We start from the raw sequence: 22,677 nt of genomic DNA on the forward strand, positions 1-22,677 counted from the left end.
ACATGTCCCTACCAATATTTTGGGAGGACAGAATTGTCCCTATCAATATTTGAGTGGACAATGCCCCAAATGCTCCGACTGCCCCATGCACCAAATCATCCTGCTTCATGCCAAAAATTAAAAAATAATTGAAAAAGTAGAGATATTCAGCACTTTCCGATTATCGCGATCCTTATTTTTTAATATAAATAAATAGATTAAATAAATAAATTTAAAAATGGCTACTTTACTTTTTTACTTTTCCATGCAACCGCCTGTCTCTGTAATGAGCAGCACGTGTTCTGGAGCAATGTCCCGCCCACAGCACGATCTGATTGGTTAGACGTCACGTGTATTGGCCTATCATGCTGAAGGCTGCTGTTTACACAGACGGAAAAACAGACCTGCGTGCGGAAGGTAAGACAGCAGACATCACTGAAGTTTTAATAAACATCACGATCCTCTACACTGAAGTTACAACAACACCACACTCTGATGAACAAGTTCACCTGTCGGTCCAAGACACACCGAGAGAGAGAGAGAGAGAGAAGCTAGCGCTAACTGCTAAGCTAATGTAACTAGCACATTTGAACAGCATGCAAACAACTGTTGAATTGGTGAAAGTCGCTAAAAGGAGCAGAAAGCTCTGGGTGCTGGAGCAGAACTAGTGTAAGTTTAAATGTACGGCAGGTAGTAAGTCACTGTGATGAAGAAAACAGCAACATTAGCTGTGTTCAGATAGAGTAGCAATAACTTCTACCAGTAACAGAAACAGGAGATGAGACACTACACTGACGTCAGTACGTCAACGGTCGCTAACCGCCGTCACTAAAAAGACATTTTACTACCGAAGTAAAATCACTGTGTAAAAATGTTCTCAGAAAAAAGTACAAAAGTTAAACTGTCTCTGAGTAAACGTGGTACATTTTAAAAGGGGAGGTAAAACATGTTATATGGTGATTATAATATATGATAAAACAGAGGTGTTTCAGTTATTTAGCCTACTTTCACGGATAGACAGGAAACTAATGTAAGGACTACGTTTTGAGTTGTATTTTGAAAGTCAAAAAATGTGATAAAGGAAATATTCTCACCAAGCAGAAAAAAAAAAAAAAAAAATCAATATTTACATGACATGCTTGTTTGTCAGTGTATTGAGCGAAAAGGGGGAAGTTACCATGTGCAAAACAGCAAAGCAAATTGGACTCATTGGCAACAATTTTGAACAGTCAACACTCAGAGAGGAAAAATCTAAAAGGAAAAATACAAAAATATAGAGAGAAACGAGGAAGATGGGAAAGATTACAGAGGGAAAACCCAAATGAAAAGGAGAAAGAATAGAGTAAGAAGGAAATTGAAGAATAAGATAAAAGAAAGAAAACAGAATTCAGAAGCTGTTATTTAAAGGAAATCTTTATTAATAAGTCAAACATTAAAATACAAAATACACCTCCTCTTCATGAAAAAAAAAAAAAAAAAAAAGCGTTTTAAAAACTTCTCGAAACAAGGTAGGTCAAACTTTTCCAACACAAGTTACAGATAGTAAAAATGATATTGAACCCCACCCCCCCTTCCAACCCTCTCCACCCATCCGTCCACCCCCTCAGAGGCTTCACTTTCCTGCCTGCTGGGCCTGACGGCGAAGCAGCACGTAGATCTTCTCTTTGATCCAGTCCTTGTTGTACGGCTGGTATGTCTGCGTGTCGGCTCGATACCTGAGGAAGCACCAGAAATTATAGTAAGTTTCAGGTCTCTTTTTTTATTTTGTTTTTTTGGACCGGCTGCGCTGGATACTCACTGCTCTGATCTGGGCAGAAAATTTAGTGGAAAACATGAACTGCTGATCAATTTGAGACACTTTTCATCTAGAGTACTTTTCCCGCTTCTCCTCTCCTTGAGATCAGAGGTCAACTTCAGCTACCAGGAGGGAGAGAAGTGTCATGACGGCTGGTAGGGATTGTGTCGTGTTCCAGGGCATTTAAACAGATAAGCTGCTAACAAACTAAGAAACTAACAAAAATACCTCAAACCGTCAGGGCTTCAAGATACACTAGAAAAGCTGAAAACAGACTGACTGATATTTAGAAAGAGTTAACCAATAATGTCTAATAACTGGTCATATCAAATTTACTGTCACCAAACCTCTGAGGGTCTGAAAAACTGAAATTATTTATATATTAAGAGTTTATTGAGAAAATGGATAATATATTTGTTGGAATAAATCTAATTCACCTTCCTTTGGCTTTATGTTCTGTAAATCATGGAGAATTATATGAACATTATATGTAGAGCTGCTTTAGGACTCACTGTTCTTGATATATAATGTTTGTGATGTGGATGTCAAGATGCCTGGCAGTGATGATGTGTTCAACAAATAAAATGCATCTAAAACAAACACACCCCCTCATGACTGACCAGGAAGATCCCTATAATTATATGAAAGCGTTTTGGCCATGGGTGATTCATCTGATTAATCACTACGGGACAAATTAATCAAATGTTCCTGTATCTCTCCACAACAAATTAAAATTCTCATGGTTTCTGTTTATTTATTTATTTTATTTTTTTAGGACAGGACAAACGGGTCCGTCTCCAGCAGCCCCTCACTCTGGACTAACGCTACATGAAGTCACATTCACAGCTTTGGAGGCCCCTCCACAGGGAAGGTGTAAATAAACAGGTAAACTGTGGGACACACAGGCCCACCTCCACCACGAGCAGGAAAGGAGTGGTTACCATGGAAACTGATGAACACACAGCTCAAGCTCAGTCTGTTTACCAGTGTGCAAATGCAAATATTTCCAAAACAGTGAGCACAGTGTGTTCTTAAAGCTGGATGCATATAGATTTTTTTCATATTTGAATACGTCTTCCATCACTATTCATATTGTATCATGACTTTATCTAAACCTACCATGAGAATGCTGTATATAGATTATGGAGCAAATATTTATGTGCATGATAATGGTGATATTTCTTGATGTAGCAAAATCAATAATTAATTTGTTTTAAATGTGTGCTTTTGTTATGGGGTATTGGAGTTACATTATACAATCAGAGGATTTTAACTTAGACAGCTCAGGCTGGTTTATTAGCAGCAGTTTCAATGTACTGAAATCCGTTTCCTTGTCATACTTACACCAAACAGCTGAGGTCAGCCAGGTCATCGATGAAGTCAAACAGCTGGCTGATGTCGTATGTTATCGATGGACTGTTGGGGTTCATTCTCTTTAAATGCTCCTCGTACATCTTACACACACCTGTGCAGGAGACAGGAAATACAATATATCAAGCTTCTCACTATAAAACTTACTGTGAACTGTCAGATAAATACTTGATAAATGTATTTATATTTATATAGTTCCATTAGTATATCTTGGTCAAATCATACCAAAAACAAGCACTATTTAGATCTTCAACAAATCTGTAATCAATTATATTTCAGTAAAGACAAACAAAAGCATCATCAGCTCACCTTCCATACACTCATTGACTGATTCATAGTCAGCGTATGTCCTCCCCTCTGGCCTCTTGGTGGGCTGCACCAGCAGGATGGTGTGGGACTGAAAAACCAAACACAAGTTGTTAGACTAGTTCAACTATTCGCTTCAATGCTCGGTTGAAATAATAATTTCGTTTGACCAAAAAAAATCCATTCCAGGTATGTATATAGTAAATGTACTCAACACTTGTTATTTACATATCCACACATGTACAGACCTGCTTGTTTTGCTCTATATTACATCAACATAAACTGAATATACTGAGGTTTTTGTTGTCAATCTAAGGTCACTGGTTAGGTTAGTAAGCGAATGATGGGTAATTGTTATGATCTTTAAGGTGTTAAAGAGGAATATTAGCAGGTAATTGGTTAACAATCATCACATTTAGTCCTATTCCGCCGTGATGTTGTTTTCTTTAGCGCTGCAACGATTAGACAATTAATCGATTAATCATTCGACAAAAAATTTAAGTTAAAAGTCGCTTAAATATTGATGAAAGTATAATTAAAAAAATTAATGATATAGCATAGCACTCACGTTAGCCATTTCTCTGGGTTGAGTATTTTCACTTTTTACACATAAGTACTTTTTACAGATAATATTTACGCACTTTTGCTCAAGTTTTGAATACAGGACTTTTACTTGTACTGCAGTATTTTTTTATCTTTTGTACGCAGTAAATCTGAGCTTTATTTGTCACGACAGTGCGGTGGTTTTGTTGCAGCAGCTCAACTGCTAAACGTCCCCCCACATTCATGCTAACGTTAGCATTAGAGCTTTTATTTTTATGAAACACCTGTTATATTGACGTAAAACTGACACACTAGTTTGACTTAACACGTTCACACAAAAAAGTCTGTTCTGTAAACATTGAATCACAGCATACTAACCATGTTATCAGTGAATTTTTAGTCGGTTTCGGTCGATTTTCTTGGATCCTTGCTTCTCCTAAACGGGTTGACCTTTGTCGCAGGAAGAACAACTGGGCATCAATGCTGCATTCAAGTAATGTCGGCAAAATGGGAAAAATAGCCGTATTACGACTTGGAAGTGTTTGCGCATTAACCCGCGGTGGTTAGGTCCAGTGCTAACCTAAATTAGCTACCTTTGCATCGTTACGTATTTGTAACAGTTCGTTAGCAACAGTGTATATAAAAAAATGGGCTGAATGGATTGCATTAAGGTCAATGTTAGATTCAATTTTGATGTAACTGCGAATGGTTTCCCGGCTCCGCATTAAAAGTCAGAGGCTGAAGTGAATGTCTTTTCGGTTCAAACGTTATGATATGAACACATCATGAATATTTTAGTTTATAACGGTTATATTTCGTGTCTCTAACTTGAGTCTGTTGTTGGTTTGAAACTAACAACGAGTCGATGGGATTATATAAATAAAACGTTGACATGTTTGAATCAATTCTGTTATTTTAACCGTAACGAAATAACCAACAATACAAACAAATCTCAAACACAGTTTTGATCCTGAACGCCCCCTAATCTGCGAGCGCTGGAGGAAGTAGCTAGCGTGAGTTTACACCAGCGGCCGGATGTTCTGTGAGCAGACAGGAACAACAAAGAAGGGAAAGCGCCCGGGTTTTAAACCTACTTCAAAACACAAAATCAAAGAAATTATCCACTGTTCATAGTAGGTAAGCGACATTCTTTCAAACATGCTATTCTTGTACTGTATTTCGTTTGAGCTATGCGAGTTATGTAGCGTTAGCCACCCAGCACGGCCGCTGCCTGCTCTGCAGTTATAACATTATTGGCTAACTAGCTATTTTAGCGACTCGCTAATGTGAGTAATGAATACAGTTAAATAATTAACTTAGCCATTACATAATTACCAAATAACGTTACCAAAAAATTCATTTATATCCTTCAGTAGTTCAACAAATGATAACTCGATGTGGTTTCCCGGCGTTTGATCAGTAACGTAACCGTTACATCCCCGTTATAGTTAGCTGTAAATGCTTAAAAATCTTATTTTTGGTGAGTATTCGTCAAACTTATGTCGACAGGATCACATCTAACGATATACAGAGCTACAATATTTACCTTTAATTAATCAGCTTAGTTGCTATCATGTTTTTTTTTTTAATTTTTTTTTAAATCAATGATAGGTTAATTTAGCTTGATATAATACCCACATGCAGTGGTGGAAAGTATATCGCAAGTACAACTCTGAGGTACTTGTATCTCACTTCAGTATTTTCCATTTCCTGCTATCTTTTACTTATACCCAGCTACATTTCCTGACCTTTTTTTAAAATAAAATAGTGTGTAGCTCGAGACCAAGTCAAATAACAGATGTCTACGAGAGTCATTTACTCTCTAAACTTCTCCAATAGTTACATTTAAATAATAGCTCGAGGCACAAAGATGAAAAGTATTTTAAAAAATGAAAAGAGATTTGAAAAACTTTTTCTTCTTTTTTGTTTCTTCTTTTCTGACTCATTAATCATATTATGACCACCCAGACTTATTTTGTGACTCTCTCCAGAAGGCCAACCCCTAGTTTGGGAACCACTGGACTAAACTATTTAATACAAAAAAAGTAGGTCATTCCTCAACTTGATGCTTACACATTTGCTGCAGTATAAACAATTTAATAATGTTGTATATCAGTCAGAGGGCCTGTAATTCTCCACAGTTTGTACTTTTACATGTCTATATTTACACTGAAAGAGTTACTGGTAGTTGTAATGTTTCTTATAACACTCTAAAATATACTGAGGTAAGCTGTATATTTCAATATGAGTAATCCCTCAAAACTTAATTGGACTTTTGTAGAATCTCAGAAAAGCTTTATTAACAATTAATATGTGTTAGTGTATATATATATATATATATAATATATATATATATATATATATATAAAATCTTTTACAGCACTTTTTTTATTTATATTTATATGTGTAATGCTTAAGTTGTGTATTCATGCCCCCTTGTGTGCCATGTGCCACTGTTTTATGGGGGACAGTTTTGACTGTAATATGCAGCATGCTTATTACCCACACCCCAAACTGACTGTAGAACATTACCTACCAAGAATAAATATGGGTCCTCAGCAGTTGGTATCTCCCCAAGTTACTGTCTATTTAGTACAGAATTTACTCTCTGTGTAACTGTCTGCACTGCAGCTTAGCCTAGTGAAACACAAAGAGGGATTTTCATATTAAGAGGAGAACTGTGGGGGATACATAATACCTAATTCAAGAAACCTGATAATGTCAGTGTTGGCTGATCTTTGAACAGAATGAGGACTGTGGATTGTGCAGAGTCACCACAGGACTTTATGGCCGGTGTAGTAACTCAAATCTCATTTGTTTTAAATATCATTGGATCACTGGGAATTAAGACAGACTGTGAAAGTATCCTTTAATGCAACAGCCTGCTCTTTTTACTAACATCAATGGAATTTTTTGTAACAATAACACAGATTTTACAATGGAAAAGCTCCAGAATAAGATGCTCTCTCACTGTGTGTGTGTGTGTGTGTGTGTGTGTGTGTGTGTGTGTGTGTGTGTGTGTGTGTGTGTGTGTGTGTTTTAATCGCTGTCAATTCAATTTCTGACCACAATTTAGCCTCACAGGGCGTTACAGTCCCTCTATGTTTACACCACTGATTTGATTTGCTGCCACTGATATGCTGATATGCCTTTATTGCATCTATTTCTGGTGCCATAAGCTTAATATTGTCCCCTGCTCTCTTTCATCAGGGTAAAAGAATTTGGTTTGCATGTGAGGACAAGTGTCTGCCGAGCCAACAATGGCGAACAATGCAGAGGATGTTGAAAACAATATGGTGAGTACGAAAGAATGTGTCACAGTTGCTCTAACACTATCTGTCCGTGTTAATGTATTGGGTAATGATTACCCAACATTTTAGGTGCTGGCAACAAAGTGCTTCAGTTTCACGTCAGTGATGAAAGTCATCTGTTTCTTTGTCAGCCTGTGACGCCACACACTTGGAGGAGTCTCAGTCTGGTTTTCTTTGGCCTTTCATATGATAAATGATGTTTAGAGATGGTCATGTTCTGATAAGGAAATATGTTAGACCTCGAATCACTAAAGTAGAACCATCAGGAACATGAATACGAGTGTGCTGTCTTTGCTTTCTGCTTTTTGCTCTTACTGTAAATAAAGGTGTGGCCTTCCTCATGTAAGGGGTCAAAGTCTCCATTACTGTCTCAATCTGCTTAACAAACCTAAGCCTCGTCCAGGTTTTTGTTTACCCCATAACAGTACAGTACGACACTATTTCTAAGTCTGGCGGCTGACATTTCTGTTTTGAATGGCAGATTATGCTGATTAGGTCATTCAGGTCATTATGGGATGAAGTCAGTATGACTATTTAACACACATGTTGACAGTTGTACAGTATCACTACCCTCAACAACAGGTCAGCTTAAAACGTATTCACTGAATTGGTCTGTAGTTCTTGTGTTCTTGATACGAACATTGGCCTTATTCCCAGGACTGAGAAACAATGCAGCGTACCACACACTGAGCTCATTTTGTACAGCAGCTTGTTTTAAGAGCTGTGGCAGCTTTCACTATTCAGATCAGTCTCTGGAGATCCCTCCTGTCTTCATTTCTGTGTACCTGGTGAGATTGCTTCATGTCTGGGCTGCCGCATGTCTCGACTCGCCTGGCAGTCTGACAGTTTTAGTTCACAAAGTCTCCTTGAATTTCCTCTTTATTTTTTCCTGACGGAACAGGTCCTCGGGGTGGGTGGGAGCGAGCTCAGTGTTGTTATCCTTGGAGGAACTGGTGTAGTGAGCGTAAATGTGCCAGTTTAGCTGTGAAACACAGATGGCCTGATAACAGTTTGCTCTTGTGTTTGTTCAGTTTCTAAGAATTTTTGCCAGTAAAAACTGTGGTTCATCTAATAATATGATGGTCTTGTTCACATCTATGTTTATTCACAACTTTTTTTTTTTTCTGGGCCTGAAACATAGAATATATGGAGAAGATTACAATAGGAACGGACACACTTGTGGCCTAAGTGTTTAAGGGGCCAACCATTAACCCCAGTGTACCTGTTTAATGGCAGCGTCACATTTCACAAGTCATTGTTGCTTGTAAAATTTGTCCCAGAAGGCCCATATTCCTGCAGGGCTCACAAGTAAGGCGTTTGTTCTGCAGAAGAGAAAGCAGAAATGATGCTGCAAATTAAATCTTGCAATTTTACAGATTAGATTAAATTAGCCTCTGACTGGGGAACTTTGTTGCACGCTATTACCCATATCTCACCCCTCCTTTCCTGTCATCTCTGTACTTTCACATAAAGTCATTAAATGCCCAAAAATACTTTACGATTAGTTTAGAGTGTTGACTGACAGGACTATCAGGATGTCCCAAAGGTTTTCTTAGATTATCACTCTGCTCAGTTTACTGTCTGTATTTTGCACTCTTCTTTTGATCTCATAAACATCTGTAAGTACATGTATATTTTGTTTGTGTTTATTATAGAAATATGTTGTTTAAACTGTCCCTACACCAGAATCATAGAAATCCCTAAACACTGAGCATACATAGGAAATAATGTGATTATCTTCCCACTACGACAGAACCAACAGGAGTCCAGTGCGGTCCCTCAAGCCCCCCAGCAGCCACAAGAAGCTGGAGTAACCAGAACACGGTCCAGGGGGGGTTCAGGAGCTGGAGGAGGAGGAGGCGACGGAGGAGGAGGCAGTGGGCAGGAGCAGAACGGGCAGCCTCCCGCCGCTCGTCCTCCTCGTGTGGTGGAGACTGATGATGACGAGGAGGAGGAGCTGACCTTGAAATATGGGGCAAAGCATGTCATCATGCTGTTCGTTCCCGTCACCCTTTGCATGGTTGTTGTCGTGACAACCATAAAGTCTGTCAGCTTCTACACCCATAATGATGGGCAGAGATTGTAAGTGTTATCACCCTTTTCTGGCGGATGGTGATAGATAGGGAAATAATGTGGGACTAGAGCCAGAGTCACAGCTCCTCCTGCTCTGGTGTTTGAGTGAAATGCAACACCCCCGCAGTGCCACTAGGTGGAGTTAATGCAATATATACTGTATCTTTCCTACATCCTTTGAATACCAAGATGTTACTGTAATTGCTTAAGACCATTATGTCTGACTCTGGCTCAGAGCACGTTTTAAATCTTCAGCCCTTATCCAGAGCAGTTTAAACCCCCGTAAGAGCAAATGCCAAGCTCAGTAAGCTTGATGTCAACCACCTGTAGTAAGAGCTGTAGTGAAAGCAACAGCACATAGAATATACACAGAAAATACTCTTATATACATAAAATGATACCATAAGCTAGATAAATTCACTTTTTCATCATTGCATTTATTACACATTTCCTGTTCTTTGCTGTTTGACGGAGACATGTCTTTGTAATGTGTGGTGTAAATGTCACCCTCAGGATCTACACACCATTCCCTGAAGACACAGACACAGTAGCACAGAGAGCGTTGAACTCCATCCTCAACGCCACCATCATGATCACTGTGATCATCGTCATGACTCTGGTGCTGGTGCTGTTATACAAGTACCGCTGCTACAAGGTACAGACTCACACTCCACAGTCACATCACATATGACATGAATAATATAACAGTTTCGTTTGTTTAAACTACATTTAAACACGCCTTTCAAAGGAGACTGTTTGCTCATGTTTTACTAATAACATTAACATTGGTTACAGTTTTATTCAAGTGCCAACATGAACAATACTGGGAGCCTAAAAGCAAAGCAGCTGAATGGGATTCAGCCATCACAATAAAATGTTAATATTTACACCTCTGCTTGTTCCTATTGTGGCAAAAAAGCCCTAATGGCAAATCAGGCGGACATTAAAATTTTAGCATCCACCAGCAGCATCTGTTTTACTGATATGATGGAAGTTCCTTCATGAACACAGCTACATACAAACAGTAAAAATGATTTATTTGATAGACTGTGATGTGTCAACGTGCTGATTTTTAAAGAATGTCTTCACTTTGAGTTTTAGTAGAGAACATTTGTGTATTTGTGTTTATTTCTCTATAACATGAAATATTCATGACTAAATAAGCCAGTTTTATATGTCAAGAGTTTAATACTATAAAACTGTGTGCTTTATCAAGGCTGTGAGGATGTGGTTTGAGGTTGCAGATTTACAGACAACCTAACCAAACCGCACCACAACTGCCATCACGTCTTCATCCAGTTTTGCTAAACTCTGAATGGCGCTCTGAAGTATGAAGTATGGGACATAACCCTCTCCGAACTGAAACTAGTCCATTTCAGATCTGTGAGAAATACACAGTCACAAAAAGCTCTCCTGTGAACTGTTCTGACATTGCCAAACAATCGTCTGTTCACGTAGGACTCCATCACTCAGTGAGAAAAATAGCTGCTTGTGAAAATCTGTTTTCAGATCCTTTAATTCTGTCAAGAACAAGATTCTGGGGGGAACATGTAATGCTTCACTTTTATAGCATTAACACAGTCATATTAAAGTTATTTACTTGATCATACACATGAGCTGTGTCTGAAATCATCCCTCAGTCACTCATTCACAGGTGTAGTGTTTTTGCATCTATAAAACATAAAGAATTGCATTGTGTGATGAATCCGTGGACACTAGTTTTTCTTTCCATTGTTGGAATATTTCAGGGATCAATATAGTGGAAAAACTTAAATAGAGAAGTGACTGGGAAGGAGTGAACAGGTCATTTCCTCTCAATCACTAACACTCTTTGATGGAGTCATGGTGGACTCGTCCTGAACCATTTTCACCGAGGATGTTTTGACTTTCCAGACACAGGTGCACCTACCATTGAAATGTCTGCATTACATTTAGGTGTGCCACTTCCAACCCCCTGTTCTCTCATGTTCTTTCTGCATGTCGGGACACTGTCATGACCTTACTGCGACACTTGAATGGAACAGAGTCGTCATTAGCGTTATTAGAAACAGCTGTGCTCCTCCTGCTCTGACAAGCCAAAATGTCTCCCGTGAAAAAAGGTCTTTATGACTGATAGAGGTATGAAAGTTGTTCTGTTCTAACCGTGAAGAAAATGTCGACAGAGTACTTTCTGTAAACCTGCACAGTCCCGAGTGGATTGTGCAAAATAATTAAAAGAAAACCTGCAGGGCTTTAAATGATGGCAGTTGCTCCTGATATTTAATGGTTTGAACACCGGATTCATTAAACTGTTAAACGAGACACCTGGAGCACCAGACAGGTGGGGCTCAACACATCAGGACAATGGATTTTCACTTCAACCAAACTCTGTGACGCTCATTGTATTGCCCTCTGTGGTAAACCCCACCCATCTGGTAGTCGTGGTAGTTTTAAACAAACACTAGCAACAAGTAATAGCAAGTACTCATCTGTTGAAAGAGTGCCATACATTAAATCCCATGATTCTCTCTCTCATGGCAGGTGATCCAAGGCTGGCTCTTCCTGTCCTCTCTCCTCCTGCTGTTCTTCTTCTCCTACATCTACCTCAAGTAAGACGCACCACTTTTTTATCTCCTTTTCAAACGTGCCCTTGGTTCTCATAAATGTCAAGTTGTCTTAATTCTTTATGACGATAGATGGAGTCTTTCCAGGTATTTCCATCATGTATCTGCTTCGTCCAACAGAGAGGTTTTCAAGACCTACAATGTGGCCATGGATTACTTCACCCTGGCGGTAATAATTTGGAACTTCGGAGTGGTGGGCATGATCTGTATTCACTGGAAAGGACCCCTGCGGCTCCAGCAGGCCTACCTCATCATGATCAGCGCCCTCATGGCTCTGGTTTTCATCAAGTACCTGCCAGAGTGGACCGCCTGGCTTATATTAGCTGTCATCTCAGTCTACGGTAAATCCCCTACTATCATCTTCCTCTTGCTTTGACCCTTTGTGCTTTTATGGAAGAGAGCTGAAGTCTTGATGTTTTTGTGCACCAACATGCCGTCATCTGGATCCTGTTAGTGCTTGAGGAAAAAGGGAAAACTTCAAATGTATAATCTAACTTTGTTTTTAAATTACAGAGTTGATGTACAGAATCATTTTATAAGAGGAAAAGCACTTTTTCAGAATCATAAAGAGCAACAACATTTGAACCAAAGCCTAGTTTATTAACAAGTAAAACTGCAGAATAAAGCCTTTAAATGGAACTTGGATTTCTATTATAACTTTATTGTACAGATTAGTTTTTCTCTCTAGCATCATGAGTATATGCACTCAGGAGGGACAGATGTCATCATTAGGGTGCGGAGAGGAAAGATGTGTCTCTAGACCTAAAGCCTTGACACTTTAAGGAAATGTGCAAATCTATGATGAAAGGAATTCTGGGGGAAACAGTTGAAAGCTGAAGTCACGAATGCTGCTGTGCCAGCAAAAACAGCCAGTGTCTCATAAGCTTCCTTCTTACTGAAAGGCAGAGGTGAAATAGTGGGGAAAATAATAATTGTAGGTAATTATAGTAGTTTGATTTCATTCGGTAAATGAGATCGTTGGGGATAACAAGAGCAGGTCAGAGATCAGTTAAAATATAACACTACCTGTAGATGAGAGCAGAGACTGTGTGTTTTGACTGAAGTCCCGGCCTCCTGTTGTCACAGATTTCACGTCCAGCTGCTGTTCTTGGCCTCTCCTCTGTTTGGTGGCTCACATCACTTGTCTGGCCTCTGTCTTCTCTCCCCTCACAGATCTGTTAGCGGTGCTCTGTCCCAAAGGGCCCCTGAGGATCCTGGTGGAGACGGCTCAGGAGAGGAACGAACCTATCTTCCCGGCCCTCATCTATTCTTGTAAGATAGACACCGACTGTAAATCTGAATGTATTAACATTTTATTTGATTAAAACAGAGGAGGACAATGAAATACGTGACATTTGAAAGCTACGTAAAGAGAAAACACACAGCAATGTTGCACAGAATCAATATTTTAAGACCTTTTGGCAGTTGGTTTGTCTTTGACTCTGCTTCTAACACAAACCCTGAAACCTCTTATCATTTTGACTGACTTCTTCCCCAGCTACGATGGTGTGGCTCGTCAACATGGCCGACACTGACGGGCCGAAGAGGAACTCGACAGAAGCGGCTTCGTTTCAACAAGAGGCTCCACAAGGTGAGTCGGGGCGTCAAAGTGTTTGTGGTCGTGTGGCCGGCTGGTGACCGGTCACGCCGTGTGATCGTGGTTTAGTCTGACTGATATCGCTCGTCTGCAGCCGTGGCGTCTCCTGCGCCTTCCAGTCCGTCACAGGACGACGGAGGCTTCAACACCAACTGGGTCAACCAGCAGGAGCACCAGCTGGGACCGATCCAGTCCACTGAGGAGAGCAGGCGGGAGATCCAGCAGATGCCGTCTGCCCGTCCTCCTGTTGAAGAGGATGATGAAGAGAGTAAGTGCTGTCAGCAGAATGGTTTACACTTTTGTTGATCCACATTGTTTATTCAACCATGTGACCTTCCAGTTACAAGGGGTTTATAAACAAAACATACTTTTAAACAGGGGGTTGTTCACATGAACTTTTGTCGTTCAGTTTATTTTCATTTAAGTTGTTGTTGCCAGTGATGCTTCAGTCCCTGTCCTGATCTTTGCAGAAGCCCAGCATAGATCGTGCTTCTGTAATACGCCCGAGCTTTAAGAAGCTAAGACGGATCAAATATCTTTCATTGATTCAATTATGCGATCAATTCATTGAGCCTGACGTTTAGTGAGATCACAGTCAGTGCCAGCAGCTCTTTAAAAGAAATCCCATCTGTCTCACAACTCTTCAATTGACCAATCGGTAATGAAAACCACATGTAAGTATTAGGTATAACTGTTATGTTGTCGCTGTGCTGCGACGACGACGATTCTCAAAAACTCGCTTTTATGAGCTAAAAAAAGATTTTCTTTTAGCTAGAAAGATAGAGAGAAAGAATTTCAGTTTTGTGAGGATGTATTTTTCAGAAGTTTTTGACGAGGTTTTAACTGTTTATGTGGCATAAGAAGAAGAAGAAAACCATAAAGAAACATTCAAATCTTTGTTTTTATTCAGAATTCAGAAACGTGCGGTTTCAACCAGCAGCAACAGGGTTTATATTGACATTGTTTTTTATATTGTAGATGAATAAAAACAGAAATTTGTTTAATCTGGACCAAATTCTTTATCTTGTAGGCCAATTGTTTTTAATGTTCATAATGAAAATGAAAGCTAACATGATAATACTGCTGTGTAGGAAAGAAACACAAGTATCATGTGTTGGGAGGAAAAAAACGATAAAATATTGTTTTACCATTAAATACATAAGTAAAACTAGATTATGATCATTTTAGATTCACCTCCCAGCCCTAATATGAAGCCGAGCTCTGTAATTCAAACTCGTGAATTCCCAGATTGTGTGAGAGTCTCCTCCTCAGTGTGTAATCATCATCTTTCAGTTCTCTGCTCCGAACACATAAAACATGTAGGCATGTTTTTATGTGTTCCCTGTTCTGTGAAATTAGTGTGTGAGAGTGTGTGTGTGTGAGTTCGAGTACATGTTAGTCTGCGGACTGTTTTTAGTCAGAGCAGATTAGGAAGCGATCATTTATGGCAATTGCTAGGTTTCATGTCTGTACTATTTGGGGGCCTGCGCTCTTTCTAACCTTAAGCTTCAGTAAATATGGGGTCTGCGCTCTTGTTTGTACAGTAATTACAGTTGAGAACAGATTTCTTTGGGGGTTGGAGGGTGTGGGGCTGAAGCGAATCTTGTGTTTGAATTTGACTCCACCCTGAATGTGGCGGATCCTGTGTTCTCAGGGGGCGTCAAGCTGGGCCTCGGAGACTTCATCTTCTACAGCATGCTGGTGGGAAAAGCCTCGGCCACGGCCAGCGGCGACTGGAACACCACGCTCGCCTGCTTTGTAGCCATCCTCATTGTGAGTGACCACAGATGCTTATTTTGGTGTCAGACTCAAGTCACCACAACCTCATCTCTGTCTCTCAGCACATTATCTAACCCCGCTTTATGAGAACCACTTGATTGTATAACAGGCCGTTCTTTTCTTTCCTCCAGAGCTGATTTTGTTTGGTACACAATTACTCAATGTTTTATTTTGTCCGCCTCTGCCCCCGCAGGGCCTGTGTCTGACCCTGCTCCTCCTCGCCATCTTCAAGAAAGCGCTCCCCGCTCTGCCTATCTCCATTTTTTTCGGGCTGGTCTTCTACTTCGCCACCGACAACTTGGTACGGCCCTTCATGGACAAGCTGGCGTTACACCAGTTCTACATTTAGCAGGACGCTGCCCTGATAACCCTCACCCACATAGCTCTCTGGCTAACAACACCAGAGCGGTCCCTTTGCAGCCGGGGAACAAAGGGTGGTGCGGGAGGGGGGGGGGGCTCCCGCCCGCCCCCGCATCCCCTCCTAAGAACTCATGATGATGGGACACAAGTTGTTTTTGTTCTGCCTTTCTCTCTGCCGCACAGAGAGAGAGTATTCCCCACAACAGCTGTTCTTAAATATTTTATTTCTCTTTTAAACCAAGAAGTGACACATTTCTCGCTCAACTTGGGACCTCGTCTTCAGACCTTCATCTTCCTCACCGCTCTCAGGCCCGATCTGAGAAGCTCCTGAGAATAATTCACCTTTTATTTATCCAGGGAAGCTCCACAAGAGCTTGTCTGCTCCTTTTTCCAGCAGCCTCACATCCACACACCTTCAGATCTGGGATCTGCCCAGTACAACCACAGTCTTCTACACCTGGGGCTTTACAGTAGGTGCCTTGCTCATGGACACCTCGGCGGTAGCCGTTGAGCAAAGGGAGACGGTTTGATTGAATCTCCCCCGTAACGACTTTAATCAAACACCTTTCCCGTCACAAGTCGGTTTTCACGTCTTGTGAGTTACCACCAGCCCCAAACAAGCCTTCATCAAACTAATGGACACTCAACGATGATATTGATTATAGATTGGTAAATGTGTAGTTTGATCATGTATGAGCTGTCAGTCACCAGAGCGTGCTTTCCTCACCGCTGTTAAGAATGGGTAAGACTTTTTTTTTTTTCCACTTTAGACACAGAAACCCAAAAGCTCTGACGCCAGAGCGACTTCCACCCAGAAAGATTAACACTGAACAGATGTTTGGAACATGTTGGAAAAGTGGAAAAATGTTTATCAAGAATTTAAAATATAGTGTTTTTCTGCCCCTGATTTTTCTTTTTTTTTTTTTTACCTTAAATCACATTTGAATTCACAGCCTGCAGAGGGAGGAAAGCTGACACACACTCACAGCTGTGACTTGCCTGCCATGTTAGCCATGTACTGTCAGCCACTGAGCAGTTCTGCTGGAGCAATTGGAGGTTCAGTGCCTTGCTCAAGGGCATTTCAGTAGTAGTTGTTGTTGTTGTTGTTATTGTTGTTATTGTGGGACAGAAATGTGCTTTTCATTCTCTACCCTGACGGAGATTTAAGATTTTTATTTTTTGTTTTTCCGACCTGTCCAGGGATTGTAACCTGTGATCATCTGGTCACAAACTCTGAACCTTTAGGCTATAGCTGCCCTCATGATGCTCGCCTGGTGCTGTCTTGAACTATGCTACATCAAACACTAAAATAATTTAGTCTATACACAGATATTGTTGTGTTTTTTCAAGATATGCACAAGAAAAACTTTGTACTTTTTGAAACGTGGGGGTAAATGTTAACAGGGTTCCTACACTGAAAACCTGGGGACGTGTGAATACAAACAAAAACTTTTGACAGAAACAATGTTCAGGTGTTGAGGAAATAAAAAACACTCCTGTCCTGGTAAATGAGGGAGTTGTAGATCTAGTTAAATTTGATACTTGAATTTGTGAACATTTTTGGAAAGCATTATCTCCTGTCATCAAGCATTATTAGCCTAACTGACTACTTTTAATGAAGTTAAAAACAAACCAGAGAGTTTAAGCTCAGAAAATCGTGATGACGATGTGTATGAACCCAAACTCGAGATCGTTCTGAGTGGTGGAGTAAAGACGAGCTGCACTGATTGCTCTTTTGTTGTTGCACTCGAGTTTCACGCTTGCAGAGAAAAGAAAAACCAAGAGGGAACAATATAATAATATTTGTTCTGAGACTGTTCTTTTCCCTTTCTGTTTTTAGGGAATATGTTGGGTGACTGGCTTTTTTCTGTCCTTCACATGCATATGTGTTATGCAAGATTATTCAATTCAAATTTTGTTCTTTTTTTTTAATAAATAATGAAACTGAAAATAGTCTTTCTTTTTCCCTCTTCTTTTTTGTTGTTGTTGCACATTCAGATTCTCAGGTCTCTAATTTTTATTTTGTCTCAGCCTGTGCGGAAAGTGTTGACCACAACATGGCACTTAAAGTGGCAGTCTGTGAAATCATAGTTTGGTTTTCTGGCTGCGTCTTTGATGCCAAGTGGTGACTGTGCTTGCTCTTTATCAGCCGAAGTTAAACTGTCCATCAAAGTGTGCACGTGTCCAGTGTTGGGAGTTAGACACAGTTAACCCCCTGTTCACACATACACAGAGAGATATACAAAATTGGAAGTCTTGTATTCAAATCTTAAGTCACAGTTTGCAGGATCATTATTATATAATGTATTTTCAATGATTATTACTGATGCATGAACATGTAGAAGCATTTAATGCTGTAATTGGTTGAGGTGGACATAGTTTAATTGCTTCATGTACTGTGGGGCAGTTTATAACAATTCATAATTTGTTGTTTGTAAAATAGTAATTTGCAACGAAAGTAGTAACTATAACTCTTAATAAAGTTAGTGGAATGAGTGAAATAGAGACAAAGTGGCAGAATAAGGAATTACAAGTACAAATACCTCAAACTTGTACTCAATTAAAATACTTTAAAAGAAATAAATACTTTCAAACTAAACTGTTCTTTCTTTTCAATTCCCCCCTTCTACACAGAGGTCATAGGTCAAGCCCAACGCCCCTGGACCTGCATGTTTAATCCTTTCACACAGTGACAAAATGCTGTTGTCTCTCATGCTTCATCTGCACTGATTTCCAGTGAACCGACCCTCCTGGGAATTGACGCAAAGCATCTCTGCAGACGGTGGGAACATTGTGGAAATTCCTCGGCATGCTGATGCACTGGCATCCCGCGCTCGCCGTCCCCCGATGCCAACTGGCTGACGGGCGCTGTTGGCACGCCGCCTGGAGCGCTGGATGCATTAGCTGTCACCATGAGGACTGTTTGGCCTGGCCGGCCAGGACAGTGGCACAGTATGGCAGTTTACCCAGAATGTTTAGCCTCATACTGTGACTTACCTAACAAGCCCTTTAGCGAGGCCTCATTCTGGCATGTGAATCCTGTAGCTCAGCTGCTGAACCACTACGGAGTTAATTCTATAAGGCCTCTCTCGCATCGATTCCAGACACCTGTTCTGCTCAGATTATGTTACACCATCCACATGAGACTTTCCCAGACGAGATTAACCCATAAGACTTCATTTTTCATGTGGATCTTCTGTTTCTCTTCTCACCTTGCAGATGTTAAATTAGATGTCATGTTTCTCTCAAGACCTTTAAGCTCATTTGCTGACAAGTGGATGACACTACAGAGTTAACTGAGGTAAGCTGCCAATCACTGTCATCCTCTGTGTAGAGTGGACTTAGGCAGGAGACATTGTGACTGTGTGTGTCACACCTATGTGCGTTGGAGGTTTCCCAGGATAGCTCTGCTAAGGGGATTACTGTGCAGGGAGGGATGTCTGCTCCATGTGAGACATGTAAGGAATTGAGGATTAGAATTAAGTAATCGCTTCAGACCAGCAACGGGCACGGACACTCAACGACACTCGGACAAAAAAAGAGCAAAAAAAAAACCACTCTGTAAAGGTGAATAAAACATTTCAACGAAGATGTCTAAGGACAAGCTGGAGAGCCTGGTGAAGCGCATGGAGGACACGCTGTCAGAGATGGAGCAGCTGAAGCTTCACTGCGGGAAGCAGAGCGAGGAGCTGAGCCAGCTGGTGGTGGAGCTCCGGAGGGAGAACCAGGAGCTGGTGGAGAAGTACAACCAGCTCACTGTGGAGATGAAGGAAGCCAAGGAGATTATAGAACAACTACAGGACACAAAATATGCCTTCAACGCCAAGGAGAGGCAGGCCCAGAAGCTCAGCCGGCAGCTCTGAAGGAGGATGGATGTGAGCTGGGTGTGCTGGAGGAAAACAAGAGCGGACAAGGCGGATGGAAGAAAGCAGCTTGTTGCAGAAGATTTCTAAAGACTGGGTGGGCATGAAAAGCTAAACTGGGCACAGCTGTTTTCTTTAACGTATAGAAAGAGAGTTTTTTTCTGTCTCTGTTTGTGTACCTTTTAGGTCCGGAAGACGATGGGTGTAAAGTTTAGTAATTTGAATGTTAACTCAAATCCTGTGGCTTAGGGCTCCTTTTTAAAACCGTGGCTAGATTTAATGACCGGGAGTCAAAACTGGAGGTCTCCGAGAAAATGTGGATGTGGAAAATGTGGAATCTGGTTGAAAAGGAGGGGGGGGGCTTTCAAAAGTGGGCGAAGATCATGCATAAGACATTGTGCTTATTAGGTTTCTATAATTAAAAAAACATGCCTGGGAGAAAGGCTGCACTGCCCCTGTAAAAGTTTTATATGATGACGCGCACTGGACATTATTTTTTGTTGTGCAGTGACCAGAAGAAGTGGGTGGTCACCTATTTTTGGATTTTAAAGAGTCTAAAAATACCTGATTATCCCTTCCTGTCCTCGATCTGTCGACCTTCCTCCATCCACGCCGGGTCTCAGTCCATGGAAGAACAGAAAACAGAGAAAATAGAAAGTGTGGCTAAATGTGTATTATACCACAATAAAGTATGGCTAATGTCCAACAACAGATTTTTGAAACTGAAAATCACTCGTGTTGAACTCTTTAATTTAAGTTTGTGACTGAAAGTTTGGGATTTGATTTTTTTTTTTAGGATTTTATTGATCCTGAATCTGGTATTAAATGTGTTTATTGACTCTGAATCTATGTGGGATTTCCTTTTCATCAAAGAGAACTAAATCAAAAATAATTATAATTCAAAGAACTAAAACCTAAAGCAAAAGTGACGCCACCATATGCTACAGCTAGCAGTTGATTAGCTTACCTTGGCGTAAAGACTGTAAACAACTAGCTTAACTCTGCCTAAACAACCAGTAACCAGTAGGTCTCAAGCTCACTGACATGTCGTACTGTATCTTCATTGTTTAAGCTGTACAAAAGCTGCAAGTCACCCACACACACACACACACACACACACACACACACACACACACACACACACGGTGCTCGCACTTTACTTGAGTGGAAAAATTACATTTCTGCTCTACAACATTTATCTGACAGCTGCAAGTTAGTTTGCCTTATTAATACTTCTACTTTTGATTGGTTAATTTTACTAACAACATTTACAACTTTAATACTTTTACTTAAGTAACATTAATGCAGGACTTTTGTTTTTAACTGTTTATTAACCTTCATATTGTCTCTTTACGTCGACCGTACATGGTTTTTGTCCTCCCGGGTCGAAATCGATCTGTTTGACTGTGTATAAAACATGAAGTATAAGATTATTACCCAATAACTGCATTACACCTTTTCAGTCAACTTCATTCCAACTCATGACTGTGACTTTTTATTGTCAACAAATGTCATTTACATTAAATTATACCTCATTTTTGGGTTAAAAAAAAACCTAAATGTTGAATTATTTTGACTACAGTTACAATCAGAGGAACAGGTGTTGATGGGTTATCACAGACAGGTATATGTCAAAGTTTAATACTAGGACACTGTTTTCAAACCATTTCAGAAGTGTGACCCGTCGCCCCATTGTAGTAATCTGACCCAGAAAAACCACAGATGCTATAAATATGAATAAAACACCCAAAATTAATGAAAATTGTCATTATTAATTAAATTTGTGAAAAGTGTAGTAAGGAACCAACCATGTGATTTTCAGGCAATTACGTGACAGAAAAAACGGGTCAAATTTGACCCGAGGACAACAAGAAAGGATGTGAGTACTTCCTCCATCTCTGCCTCAGACTGGCGTCATCGTTCACTGTACAGACAATATCCCCAGGTAAATATTACACATGTGCTACAAACCATTTGGATTCTGCTGCACCAGTTGCTCGGGGATGTTGGATGGACATGATTTTTTCTATGAAGAGCTTGAGCTGGAACTGCAGGAGGTCACTCTAACTTTCTGTTTGATGGTCTACTGAACTTAAGTGGTGTTTCTACTGACATGAGACACAGTGAGGTTACGGTTCACCGTGAATCGCTATGATTTTAAATATTTAGGCTCAGACTCGTGAGTCATTCACTTTGGTCTAAACATGTGAAAAGCTCTCTCGGTGTAACCGGATAAACAAACATGTGGCTTGAGTGGGTTTCACCGGCTTATTTGGCGTGACAACAGTTTGTCTTTGGGCGATTCACATGTGAAAAGAAGTCTGGGGCCCACCGTGGTCCCCCGGCTGTTTCCACGCTCGCTCTCTCAATGAATCTTAGCCAAAAAAAAAAAGTACACACTACACCCAAGATGTATTTTTACTTAAAGCCACAGCTACATAACTGCAGGATTTCAGCAGTTGTGGGTGTTTCTTTGAGGCCATCGGGATGTTGTGAAAAACCTCACCCCCAGAAGAGAAGAGAGAAGAGGGGAGGGGTAGAAAATCTTTTCGGGAAACATCCACTGGCAGATGTTTAAACATAGCTTTGGTAGTGGTCGTGCTGGTTTCCTCTTTAAAGCCCAAAATTGTCACTTTTCTCTGTTGTTTTCATGCGATTTTAACATGTTCAGGATGAAATAGCAATTAAATAGCCAAATTCTACCAAGAGTCTTTTGCGTCATTGTTTAATTCAAGATCAGTCTTTTAATTATTGACAAGACAAAAACTAAAGATCAACATCGGGGACTGTTTTAGTTTGGTCTTTGTGTTTGGGGTCTCGGGAGCCCAGCGGTAAGACGTGCTTAAAAACAGTAGATTTTCTTATGCTTTGAGTTGTATGTGACGCAGCGTAACGGGACGTTAGACCCCAAATATTCTGTATGTACAATAGCTTTAGCTTTAGATAGGTTTAGCTCATTTATAGTTAATGCTCATCTCACATATAAAACATAAAATATTTACTTATTTGGTGTAATAACAATTCTCTATGGTCTTTGCTACAGACCCGACTCTAGTGGTAACACTGTCAGGCTGTCGGTCAGTCCACCAATATTCAT

The 22,677-nt window shown here is 40.4% G+C and overlaps 2 protein-coding genes across 3 annotated transcripts; one reads left to right on the forward strand and one right to left on the reverse strand.

The window, feature by feature from the left end:
* Positions 1-1,374: 1,374 nt before the first annotated feature.
* On the reverse strand, positions 1,375-4,501 carry LOC130180283 (enhancer of rudimentary homolog). The gene is made up of 4 exons (XM_056393741.1): positions 4,373-4,501; positions 3,455-3,542; positions 3,119-3,239; positions 1,375-1,694 (listed from the first exon to the last, which is right to left on the reverse strand). Exons 1-4 carry the CDS (start codon positions 4,373-4,375, stop codon positions 1,592-1,594), a joined length of 315 nt encoding a protein of 104 aa, XP_056249716.1. The 5' UTR covers positions 4,376-4,501; the 3' UTR covers positions 1,375-1,591.
* A 164-nt stretch (positions 4,502-4,665) lies between these two features.
* Positions 4,666-17,671, forward strand: psen1 (presenilin 1). Of its 2 annotated transcripts, none has more exons than XM_056393738.1 (11): positions 4,666-5,131; positions 7,205-7,290; positions 9,059-9,387; positions 9,892-10,033; positions 11,899-11,966; positions 12,102-12,322; positions 13,155-13,253; positions 13,480-13,572; positions 13,673-13,846; positions 15,233-15,351; positions 15,551-17,671. In XM_056393738.1, exons 2-11 carry the CDS (start codon positions 7,255-7,257, stop codon positions 15,704-15,706), a joined length of 1,437 nt encoding a protein of 478 aa, XP_056249713.1. In that variant the 5' UTR covers positions 4,666-5,131; positions 7,205-7,254; the 3' UTR covers positions 15,707-17,671. The 2 variants fall into 2 exon arrangements, with proteins under 2 accessions (XP_056249713.1, XP_056249715.1); XM_056393740.1 differs by having other exon boundaries at positions 4,666-5,127.
* The last annotated feature ends 5,006 nt before the right edge of the window (positions 17,672-22,677 follow it).

This window comes from Seriola aureovittata, chromosome 13 (genome assembly GCF_021018895.1).
Source record: "Seriola aureovittata isolate HTS-2021-v1 ecotype China chromosome 13, ASM2101889v1, whole genome shotgun sequence".
NCBI lineage: Eukaryota > Metazoa > Chordata > Actinopteri > Carangiformes > Carangidae > Seriola > Seriola aureovittata.